The sequence below is a fragment of the Barbatula barbatula genome (genome assembly GCF_947034865.1).
Source record: "Barbatula barbatula genome assembly, chromosome: 1".
NCBI classification, from domain to species: Eukaryota; Metazoa; Chordata; class Actinopteri; order Cypriniformes; family Nemacheilidae; genus Barbatula; species Barbatula barbatula.
Window position 1 is genome coordinate 35,335,220 of NC_136766.1, and position 13,356 is coordinate 35,348,575.

A 13,356-nucleotide genomic window follows, 5' to 3' on the forward strand; every position below is an offset into this window, starting at 1 on the left:
TATCGTTGGTTTATGTTATCAGAAATGGTTTCTATATAATTTCACGTATGAAATGCTGTGACTTTTCCTCGTGTCGTTCCTGACAGCTGCATTGACGTACAAGTGCACAGGTGACCAGTGGGCGGTGTACTGCCGGGTGATCCGAGAGAAGAACCTGTGCCAGGACATGCGCTGGTATCAACGCTGCTGCCAAACCTGCAGAGACTTTTACACCGACAACATGCCAACAAACAGTTCCTGATCCAGCACGCAGAGGTGTATTTCATTTCTGCCCGTTACGTTTGTACAGTCCAGAATAATGTGTCATATTCTTGTGATGAATGAAAATGAAATCAGCTTATAAGATGCACGTGGGAAATGCAAGCGTGCTTTCGAGGACATAAACATTCATTATTCAAGTATGCTTGTGATTCACAAAACAACACACGGACAGCACACAGATGTTATTGTGCCGTTACGTTATTATCTGACGCTTCGGAATGCTCAATTCTGATTGGTCAGTTGTGTCTTATCATTTTTAATAACCTCCGCATATCCGGGCTACCTAACTTACAGTACATGCTTCACATAATAACTCATAATCAATTTAATCTCTAATTATTATTTGCATCATGTGACCTGTAGTCAATGCTGAAGGTCACTCTATCGCCCCCTGTCTTCAGACCACTGTATCGCTTGTTAAATACGTCAGTTTGCGTACTTGCGTAATGGATGTTTCTGGCCTCCGAGTTTGATTTGACTTGAAAGGGTTTCATGTTTGTTTTGCTGTAAATGAAACCTGGCGCAGCACTGGCCTGCTTGTGGCATTGTGGGCGAAGCTGAATTATGAATCGTATTTCAGAGAAAACAACAAGCCAGGTTTGCTTTCTAAAGGCCACTGGTTGGCCAAAAGCGTTCGCAACACATTTATTTGATTTCTTGTGTTGGTATATAGTCTCTGTTAGAAAAACCTCACGAGGTGCCTGCAAGCTTCTTGAATGAAACTTCATTCATAGGTAGCAAACGAATTCCACTTGATACATGAAGTGTTTCGGAGCGGAGACAAAATAATGCCTGATGTTATGATTATTGATGAAAAGCCATCTTGATGCACTAAAGCCGATCAAAAGTGACCCGACTTTCTCTTTAGTGCGTTTGCGAGGCTCATTTGGAGACGGCACGCGATGTGACTGCTTGTTGTCGTCTTCATTATTCATGGTGCAATTGAACTTTGACCCTTATGCTGTTTATAATCACATTATTAATCACACTTTGTGTACGTTTTACATGTTTGTTGTGTTGTTTTATACATTTTGTTTATGTAAATGAAGCTCTCGTGTAGTGTAAAGGTGAAAAACATCAAATGTTAAAGGGGTCGCGCTGTAAAAATGACATCGGTTTGTTTTTTCTAGTACAAGTATCTAAACATTCTTATGGTACGATAAGCAAAACGACTTAAAAATATCAAAGTTCACTGAGTTGCTAGTGAGGTAAGAAAAATAAACATACTTCAGAGGGAAAAACGAGATTATTTTTCTTACTCCATTGTTTTCAATTATTATTATATATTATAAATCTATATTCTTTTACACAAAACCTTTGCTTCTCAATGTTATAAATGCATCACTAAAACATGTTCACTCGACTTTCTGTCTTATGAGAGTATACAGTTGTTTCTTTAAGGTTCAGTGTCGTGTGTTGGTCTGATTTTAAGATTCATGTGTTTGTCTGATGGTGCTGTGTTTTCACAATGAGAGCTGCTCTTAAAATTCACCGTTTGGTGTCTTTACATCCGATTCAAACATATGAGAAAGTAACGCATTTAGTAGCCGGAGGAATTCTTGCAGTTCTCACTTTGTGAAATATGCTGTATGTATACACGTATAGACCGCGTGTGAAAAAGATAATAATGTCTCCATAGTGTACAATAAATCTATTCATACTCTTCTTTTACTCCCGGTTAAAGACACTTCTGGGTTAAGCAGAGTTTCACACTTGAACATGAATTAGCACTTTTAACTTTTAAATGACCATCAATTTCATAAACAAATGCATTTTTGATCATACAACGAGGTAATAACAAGTTTGTTACATCTGCGTGTATGCACACACGAGTTTAAAAAGGTCGGGATGTGGTAAGAATGTGAATTTAAGATGACACATTTGAATGCCAGGAAACCATAGATCAGGGCTGTCCAAAGTCGGTCCTGGAGGGCCAGTGTCCTGCAGAGTTTAGCTCTAACTTGGCTCAACAACCTGTCTTGAAGTTTCTAGTCTGCCTACCGAGACCTTGATTAGCTGGTTCAGGTGTGTTTGATTAGGGTTGAAGCTAAACTTTGCAGGACACCGGCCCTCCAGGACCGACTTTGGACAGCCCTGCCATAGATATATAAAACTAGATGCCTCATTCGAGCGTTCCATGTAGAAGTGGCCGCCATCTTGGAACGTCACTCACAGATAAATTCAATTCCTGAACAATGGGATAAGTTTTCTATAATCGTACACGTGTATCATACTTTGAATAGTAATGGACTGGCTTTCAGGGTTGCCCGATTTTCGTAACAAAATCAATCATGACAAGCCATAAATAACAAAGAACTTAACATTCACGAATAAAACCATCTTAAGATTGACAGCTAAATATTAAATTCCTTCCACTTTTCCCCTCTGAAAAAAACAACGATCCACAACAACAGTTATAACACAATTCCATGGGAAAAACAGACTTGGCAACAAGTTCCAATATGGCGGACATAGAAACAGCTGCTAATGGGACATCTAGTATATAACAATGCATAAAACAGCCACATGGCCAAGGGCAACACTGCATTATGTGTGTGTGTGTTTGTGTGTGTGTTTGTGCCTCTGAGATTGTTGATTTCGAGACCTTGAAAGCTCAAGGTTACAACAGGTGCTTGACAAATTTCACAACTGTGAAATTATAATTTTTTTGTCACATTTTGTTCTTGTACCTCTGTATGTATTTAAAGAAAACATGTTTGTTTGTTTGATGTCAGGATTATTTAATACATAAAAATGTAACTACCTGCTTCATATGGTATTCAGCTGTAGTGAAACTTGTATTCCAGTACTGTACTTTTGTGCACATGTTTGCTACATTTACTGCAACTTTTAACGGTGCTGATTTAAACATCGCAAACTGTTCATGCGAAAAAATCTAATAAACAATTTATATTGTGTATTCGGATGATTTTGTGTGTATCTCTTACATGATTTAATGTGTAAAATGGTCACTTCCCGACTGTACGAGTTCAATAAAAGGAAAGAAGGAGGCAGGAACCGGCGAACGTAAAACAATCTTTAATTAAATAAACAAACAATAAAACAAACGTAAAATGCCGGAAGCTCCCTCACGGTCGACATAATAAAACGCTACATAATGTCCAAGCCTGGTCCTCTCTCGCACTGCCCTGTCGCTCCTCCGTGAGAGATGCGAGACCGGTGCACTCACAGCTGACGCTTGTTATCACTCACGTGACCGGCCTCTCGTCCCGCCCTGCTCGCCACAGAGACGTTAAACCGAGGTCCTGACTCTCTGTGGTCATTCAAAAATCCCAGGATGTCCTTCGACTAGGAGTACAGGTGTAACCTGGCTAAATTCGCCCATTCGCCGATATACACAGCACATCGTGACCTCCTATTAATCCCGATACGTACCAATTGGCTTTGTAACTCGGTCTCCTCACCACCAATGAGTCTCTATGTGTTGGGTGTTCTGGCACAATATGGCTGCCGTCGCATCATCCAGGTGGATGCTGCACATTGGTGGCGGTTGAAGAAATGAAAGCGCTATATAAATGTAATGAATTATTATAATTACTTCCATACTAAATAGTATGCAAAATGAGTAGCGTGTCTGATACCTCTGTATGCAAAAACAGTGTGTTCGAAATCACACGGTCTGCTGCGATTTCTCAGCATGTGTTTGGATAGATACGCTAGTCAAAATCTATCGTTTTTTCATCACCGAACCTAATTCCACCGCTCATTCTACAACACGTTTGTATTTTGCTCATCCTGACGGTTATCTCACCGTACCGCTGTGAACATATCACAGTGAGATGTGCTGTAAGCGTGTTCATGACGAATGGCAGCACGGCCGGCCGCTCTTACCTGTAAACCTGTCGGTGTAATGAGTACAGTGAGACCATGAAGGACATCAGCAGAAGGTCGCTTGCACGTTCAAGGGCTTCAGTGTGCAGAATGCTCTTTTGTGTTCATGTTAACACCTCCTAAACACCTTTACTCTGTTAAATGCACTTTGTCTGTTATACTACACATTCCTGGTGATATCGTGGATAATACATTTAAGCAAATCAATAAGATCTGGGTCAGTAACACCATTCAGTCTTTTTCTGATGAATGTTATCTTATTGCATTAGACAATTGACATTAAATAGAAACCGAGCATACTCAACTGTAAAAGCACAGAATTTAGGGTTAAATGTTTTACGTGCCTTAACTCATCAAAATAGGTTAAGCAATTGAACTCATTTTTTTCATGAATTACAGCAATTCACCACTGAACAAAATTTAAATTAAGTGAAATAGAAAAAATGCGATTGACAGTAAGAAAGTAGTAAAACTGTCTCCAATGATGAATAGATAGAAATCAGACAGTTCTCCGCTGACACGTTTATGCAGTTTTCATGCATTTCAATGTTTTAAGCACAACAAAATTCCCATTATGATCAATGAGGCTGTCGTATGCATCTAGATGACAACAAATCAAAATCGTCTGGTTCATGGTGGCATGTCGATAAAACCGATGCATTGGATAATCACATACCAAGTCAGATACTTTCACATAAAGAAGAGATTCATGCTTTGTCAACTTTAAACTGTACCTCTGTTAAGTCGAGAACTTTACTTTGGTCATATTCTCTATAGTATCAAACGCTCGGTGATGTTCAGTGCACAGAGACGGCGTTCCCTAATAAAACCTCTAAATGCAACAGAGGTTTCCACGGCCTAAATGCATGCTTTTGTTTCAAGTGTTAATCTTTTTCTGTTTAGCATTTTGTTGTAAAGACCTCCCAATGGGTCCAAAAGAAAAGAACGTCTGTGTAAATACCGCCAACTATTATCTCCGCTGAGCGTTGGCATATATAATGTAAAACATGACTGTCACAAATAAGGTTTGGTCTGACTCATGCACTTGTGTTTCGCATGAATGTTATATAAGAATTAAATATTCCATTTATGTACGCAATAACGTTAAGATGACAAAAAACTCCCAAAACCGTTGAAAATCAAATATTCCACAATGCTATGGCATGAATTGATTGTTTAAAATAGGCTAAATGTGAGCAGCATTGTTTGAAAGCCATTATTACATCTGAAAGAGATTGATGTACCTATTATATAGTGTATCTGCCATTTCTGACCGCTTTCTCGCTCCGGACTCCTCAATTCACCTCACACGACAGGAATAATACAGATCCCAGCAGTCCATCAGCTTCTGTCCGTTTGTGAATGGAACGGGGAGGAGAAGATTGCTGTGATAATGCCCTTTAGACCGAGGTGATGTGACATTTAGCCCACACTGAATAACCCTGAAGAAGATGTCAAGATCATCTTTTCACACCTTAAACAAAGTGGACGGATGGATGCATTGTCCGTAAAGAGGTTTTTATGGTTTCATAACCACAGAGGTCCAGAATACAGTGTTTGTGAGATTTTTGTGGCCGATGTCTTCATTTAAATGGTGTGGATGATTAAGTCAAAGACAGATAAAGCTGACAGAAAACACAAGGTCTATATGTTCTAGCACCTAAACTCTGGAATAGCCTTCCTGACACTATTCCAGCATCAGACACACTCGCTCAATTTACATCTAGATTAAAGACACATCTCTTCAGTCAAGCGTTCACTAATATCCTAAATAAACCAGCGGGAGACTTAGATATCATTTACTAGAATAATTGACTTTAAGAAAAACATTAAAGTTACTTACATAGAAGTAAAAACAAAAGATTCACACGAATAAGCCGCCTCGTCAAATCCTCGTCCAATTCCTTTGAAATACCGTACACACCTTTGATAAAAGATTGACTTCTTTACATAAGAACAGATCACAATGCTTCTACAGTATGACTTAGTTCCAGCGGGTAGGTTTGAAATAGCTTTTCTGTAATCTTTGTAATAATATATTTATTGGACAGGGTTGAGTTTCTGGTGTTAAAGTAAATAGTAAACAGAACTTAGGTTAATGCTCTGGGGAGGCGGTTACAGACAGTGACCTTTAAAGAGCACTTTAGACCCACTCATCCCTCCGTATCATCCACGCTGTCACTGCCATATATCAGCAATCCATTATCAGACTCCATGTCAAGAATCATTCACATCCACAAGCTGCGGGTGCTCATATTCATCATAAATGGCATTTAATACACATTATACTTACTCAAGGACTTGTTATTGTATAAGCTACAGTACAGAAATCAATCATATTAATCCTGAAGTACAGATTCAGTTTTTCTCATACTTTCTTTTATCAGTTATGTGTTAAGGTCGTGAGTCTCATCTGTGAAACCTCATGACGGATGACTGTTGTTCTCTTCCTCAGGTTAACAGCAGCTCTTCTCACCTGCTTCTCTCTTGCTTTCAGCTCTGATAGAATGAATCGTGACATAAAGACCAATATGCTGCGTTATACGGGACGGATGCGGCTATAAATCCAGCAAGTGATGGAGAAACAGATGCACCCAAAGGTCATTGCAGCGATAAAACGCAATGACAGATTGTTTTGTCGACTAGACAGAATGTGTCCGGCTGATGGAATGTGAAATTGTTTAGACGAAATAGAAAGTGTTAGAACTATCATTAGTTAAAGCTTAAAGTCCCAGTGAAATTAAATAAAAAAATCATGAAATATTGCAGCGTCAATAGTTTATTAATGTGGGTCTTTCTCTTTTCCAAATCCATGAACCCTCTTCAGTTAAAATCTGAATGCGCTTCCGCCCTCTAGTGACTATCCTTCTTAAATGAAGTATGTTAGACGGCTTGGGCGGAGCATCCGTTAGCCCCTCCCCCTTCAGCTGTTAAGCTCTGTGGTGATGTGCGTGAAAACTACAATAAAACTAAATCCCCAAAAGCATCAAACTTGCTACAAACATTACTTTTGCAATTGATGGCCCCGTATCTTTATACCATATAGATGCATTATAGGTCAGATGCTTTATCTTCCCCGTAAACATTTCCTTCGTTTTTTTGTTTAGCAAAGAAGTGAAGTGTTTACACGGCATAATGTGAGAAACCACCAGCAGACCAGTGCATTACTATGTGGTTGCTAGGACACCGTGAGTAGTTGCTAGGGTGTTTTTGTCATTACGTATCGGCTGTGGGACAGTTTTAAAATTGTCATATTTATGCTTTGCATTGGGCTTCAGAACAAATCTTGTTATTACAACTGCATACATTTCAACATATATACTGTATACAGTAAATGTATATCATAGCATAGATGTATAGCATGATTCATTCTGGTTTTTAGATGACAGTTAAATCATGCTATTTACATGTTTTCTGTGTAAACATCGCACCTCAACGCACATGAAAAGGCTTCTAAGGAAATGAAAGGGAATGTGAATGATCTTCCCTGACCTGAGCGTTTCATTAAGACATCATTAATGTGATTTCTAAAATAAGCCCTTCTGCTTTGATGTTAATAAATGATCATGTGTCTGGGAATTATGCCTGTCTTGGTTGTATGTAGTGACTGTAATGGATAGACAATTAAAGGTCCAGTGTGTGATATTTTGGAGGACGTATACACCATCTGTGTCCTGTGTTCTGGACTCAGTTTGATATAAATGTTTAAATCATTTTTGTAGCTTTAATTTTTCACTTTTCCTTCATTTTAATGAAATTATTTTATTAGACGTCGAGGCTGCTTGCTGGGAGGGAAAACATACTTTTAATGGCGTTGAAACAACTGGCCCTTGTCACAGTTATTTTCACCTCTAACTTTATTATTTTTCTTCATTTTTATATTGCACGTCTACATCGAGAGCATCCCTTTAATGAGCAGGTAGTGCTCAGGACACAGTCTTTGTCTTCTTTGCATTATTCTGTTGGAACGGAGAGAATGATTTGATGGGATGCTCTCTGCATTTTGCTGTAATGACTTAATATTCCCTTCGTCACGTGTGGTCCAGGCTAACATGCAAACAGTGATGATTGCATCTTACGACACATTATTCTGAGTTATAGATTGAATATCTAAAACACAAATTCTAAAGCTGTTTATTGACAATAAATTAGTGCTTTAAACTATCAAAGGCTGTTTTTGAGTTTATGATGTGGTTATATATGCACATTATACCATTGCTGAAATCTAATGCACAGCACTGTATTGTTATCGATTTGATAAAAAAGAAAGTTTAGTATTATTTCATTTATTTGTATTAAAATAGGCTATATGAATACATTTGAATACTTACTGCACGCATTTAGGAATTTCTTGCCAGTTTTATACCTTTGAATTCTTCACACAGAATTTTGCAGAAGGTGGCGGTAATACACCAATTCGCTGGATGTCAACTGCCGTTAACGCATAAGAAGAAGAAGAGCACCAATCTCCGCTCTGTTTTCCTAGAGGATGGATTTGATCAACGCTTGACTCGTAGGGCTGCTGTATAATCACAATCAGTAGGGTTGCTAAGCTTTATGAAACCTATTTTTATTTTTTACTTAGATCAGGGCATTCAAGTCTGGTTTTGACTTGTCAGTAACATTTTAAATAGAGGACAAAAGAATTTACAACACAAAATTGTACATAAATTCATGAAACATCATCCATGAAACTTTGTACAGATTGTACGTCAGTATACACTGAATATTTCCTCGCCAGTTCAAATGAATACAGACCTCTTTGTGCTGAAACAGACAGTAATAATCATATTTTCCTTGATCTGAATTGGATGGAGGAGTGACAGTAGCATCTTTCAGAGACATGGGAGGACATGTGACCTGCCGGGTAACCCGCTGACACCTGTCATCTTTCTCCCCTACAGTGACAGCTTTTCAGGATAATGAATGAGCGCCATCTGCCCTGCTCAATGTTTGTCAGCATTCAGAAGTCAAGGATGTGATGAGAGAGACGGATTTGTTTCTTTTTAAAAACCATTAAGAATTACAGCAAATAGGCTTCAGAAGGAATTTTAAGTTCATTTCAAACCGAAAGAAGATATTACGAAGTACCCAGATGACCGAACAATACTGAACCCCATTGACTTCCATAATGTAAACACAACACCACAGAGACATTTGAGGGAAGTGATAAGTGATCTATGAGATTGTGCATTGACGTCACTTTCCCAAGCTTTCAATTGGAGAAACAAAGAAACCGGCACTAAAACTTCATGGTGATCCCAGCGGCGTACAAAGGAATCAAAGCCTTTCCTCAAATATTGTAAGCTGTCATTTTTCGGAGTGTTTTGCCACTCAAGAAAGGGTGTTTTGGGCGTGTTCAAGAGGAAAAGAGACGTCACGTGCATAGAGAGAGAGAGAGAGAGAGAGAGAGAGACAGAGAGAGAGACAGAGAGAGAGAGATAGAGAGAGAGAGAGAAAGAGAGAGAGAGAGACAGAGAGAGAGAGAGAGAGAGAGAAAGAGAAAGAGAAAGAGAGAGACAGGTTGTCAGGGCATTGTGGGTGGTTGTTAGGGTGTTTTATTGTCATTACTTATTGTCTGAAGGGCAGTTTCTTGTTTTCTTATCTTTTTTTATGTTAATTTGGACAATATTGCTGTTTAATAGCGCTATAAATGTAGCATTGCACTCTAAAATTCGGGGTGATTTTCAGGTTTATGGGGTTCCTCTTGATCTTACACACAATACATATAACGTTTGAATAATACAGTGTTGTTCTACACAGAGTATTGGGGCTTTGCTTCATTGAAATAAAGACGCTGTTATTTTGTGTGTGCTAGGTCGTCCGAGGACTCTGAGATCTCATTCAAATCCCATCGACTTTATCAATATCATCTGCAAACAAAACATTTCTCAACCCTCCTAATCTCAAAGTCATACTCAAATAAGAATAAAAATACACAACACAGACAAACATTTAAAAAGATTGTTTACCTAATCCGATGTGTGTTTAATAAAAACCTCACTCCACCTGAGAGAGAAACACAAACACTTATCTGTTCTTCCGTCAGTTAAAGTATGTGATTCAATTATAAAAGAAAGATTCTGTGTTTTTCTATCATTTACAACAGATGTTACACAACATGAACGTCCTCCATCTTTAGTCGCGTTTGTCTGTCGACCCTCACATTGACAGAGACGGGCATCTGAGGTACATGACGTCCAGCCTCATCACACGTCATTTCCATCCTCTGTCTCTCAGACTTTCATATGATGCTCAGCCGAATCGATATCTGAGCTCTCCTGTCGAGACCTTGCAATCTCCTCCGGCGTCGAATGTTCAACGGTAGTCTTACTTATACTGTACCAATGAAACCTGAGTCAGAAATAAAGATGTTAAACATCTTACTTCATATTAGTCCCAGGTCGTCCCATTTTTGCTGAGTTGTTGTGAACTTTTGAACCCGTGATTGTCTGAAATATGAACATTTTGGGGTGAATTTAACCCATATGACTCTGATTATGTACAACCCATGCATTCTATTTGTAATTATTCTTAATAATAATAATGAGAATAAAAATGATGATTATGATCATAATAATAATGATACACTGCTGTAGTTTTGCAACAGGTTTGCCAGTAACTTCTTATAGATTTAATGTCTGCTTAATACAACTTTCTTATAAGTATCAATTACTTCAATCAAACACTTTGACTTTTGAGATTGAAACTGAGCAAGAAGAGACGGCATTAGCACAGCATCACTGCAAAAAATAACATTCTTCCTGAGCATTTTTGTCTTGTTTTCTAGTAAAAAATATTTAAAACATCTTAAATTACGACCTAAGATCTTTAGTCTTGTTTTATGAAATAAAATATATAAACTAGGTAGGTTAAGGCTTAAAACTGAACATTAAATGTAATGATACTGCCTAGTGGGTCATCTGATAAACTCTCACACCAGAGACCAGAGTTCAAGCCTTGGTCCTGACAAATAATATTATACAACTATTTGGGACTGTTTTAGACGATCTATTTTTTAAATCATTCAAATAATTTTAAGAAGGTTTCTGTGTTTTTTGTCATGACTGTGTGAGGCTCACATGGTGTTTTTCTTCTATTTATAAGCCTCTATCAGTTTACACAGAACCAGGCAACCAGTCTTCTTAAGCTAAGATCTCTGTGGAAATGCTCTTTCCTTCCTCTTTAGATTAATGACTGTGGGAAATGAAGCTGGAACAACACTCGTGTGAGTGTGCGTGCGTGTGTGTGTGTGTGTGTGTGTGTGTGTGTGTGTGTGTGTGTGTACTGCACACTTTGTTGTAGTGCAATATTGGATTTCTCGCTGCAGTCTTGTTCATTCCTTCAGGTGCACTTCTGACTCCTGTATTGTGTTCCAGCAGGACACACTCGCACTGGTGTGTGTTAAAGCTGTCCGTTTCCATCAGTGTTAAACGAGACGTCTAATGAGGCGTGAAAAGCAATAGAGATGGAGCTGTGCTTTAAATCAAGCACTTCTGACTCATAGAACAGCTCTCAGTCAGATGGACTCTTCAGAATTAAATCCAGAGACGTCCTTTAATGAAGCACAAACCTTGAACCGAAAGAGAGAACTTCACGCTTTAAAATAAACACATATACATCGCTGAATCGAAACAGCTGAATCGTGGGGACAAGGTGTCTTTGACTTATTTATCACGATAACTTCAGTACAAAGATATGTTGTGTTTTTGTTGGGATGATATAATTCTGTTTGCATTCTGAGCAGTTCTGAGATAATCAGAGTTTTCATTTGAGTGACTTTTTTCTAAACCCAATTACACAACGTGAGGAAAAAACATCACGTAATGTAAATAAGTTGATACGGAGAAAGAATATTGTGAAAAACTTAAAGGGACCCAAAAATGACAAATCTGTCATCATTTACTCGCCTTCCAGTTGTGACATATCTGTATAATGTGTTTGTTCTGATGAATAAGCAGAAAGATATTTGGAAGAATGCTTATAATCAGACAGTTCTTGACCCCATTGACTCCCATAGTAGTGTTTACATCATTAAATAGACAACACATAGACAATAAAGCTGTACGATGTCACTGGGAATGATGTGAGTTATTCTGATTTCTCTGTCAAAGTTTACAGAAACATCACAAATCAGAGGCTTGTGTTATGGAATATATAACTTGATTTAAAATATTGATGTGGTTGGATCATGACCTATGGGTGGTCCAGTATGGACAAACTCAACATCGCCTAAACTTTTCCAAACATGCTTGTTTCAACGCATAACCTACACTTTTAGTAACGCTGGCATATAAAGGGCCAGCGTGTGGTTGTTTGGAGGATCTATTGACAGAAATTCAACATAATGTCTTCAGAGGTGTGTAAAGAGCTGACATAATGAAGCGTTATGTTTTTATTACCATAGAATGAGCTACATGCACCGCAAGGAATTCATCATGTCGTTTCTACAGTAGCGTTTCGTAAATAGCCTACGTTATCTCATTCGGTGACGACATCTTCATCCTCTCTCAGCCTCCGTAGCGCATCGAAAAGATGCATTCGCAACCTCACCACTAGACAAACTGTACACAGCACCTTTAAAATAATCGCTTCAGCTCTATGCTTTTACATGCAAAGAACTCTTTATAGAGCGTTTATTTTAAAGTCTCTGTTCATTCTTTGTTAATTGAATCCAACCGTGACGTTTGTCCTCATTTGACCAAACCAAAGGATGAAACATCACATCTTTGTCTAGAGCAGTGGTGCCCGTGGGAAGGGAATGTCTTCTCATCACTCTATGATGCAAACGTCTCAGATTGTGAGGAGCATTGTTGTTGTGAGCTCATTACAGCAGCTTTCACGCATTTTAAAATGAAGTATTTCCTGCTGTTAGCGCTTTACGGTCATTTGGCATTTGAAGGATTTCACCGGCAGCGAATCATCATCAATTGAAGATGCATTTCAAAGCACCTGAGCGCCTGATTCCCAACAGAACTTGCGATTTACTGAAGATTAGTCCTCGGATGTTTTCTCTGAGCAGAATAATGGGTTTTGTGTCAGATTGAATCGCACTCGTCTCAGGTCCGCTAATGACACAAACAGACGTATCGAACTGGGGTCACAAGTGAGAAGAAATGAGGAGAGACCACTTGAGTGTATGTATTGGTTTTAACACTTCAATACGTCACACATACACATGTCCGCTCTGGGTCAGTCTCTTCATTTAGACTATTGACATTTGGCTGACAATACATCAGGCGT

General features: G+C 38.6%; 1 protein-coding gene across 1 annotated transcript in view; it reads left to right on the forward strand.

Moving 5' to 3' along the window:
• The window catches only part of adamts17 (ADAM metallopeptidase with thrombospondin type 1 motif, 17), a 63,124-nt gene extending 61,194 nt beyond the window's left edge, over positions 1-1,930 (forward strand). The window contains exon 24 of the mRNA XM_079466878.1: positions 87-1,930. Coding sequence (XP_079323004.1) covers positions 87-241 — 155 coding nt within the window. The 3' untranslated portion in view covers positions 242-1,930. The remainder of the gene's footprint in view (positions 1-86) is intronic.
• Positions 1,931-13,356: the final 11,426 nt, after the last annotated feature.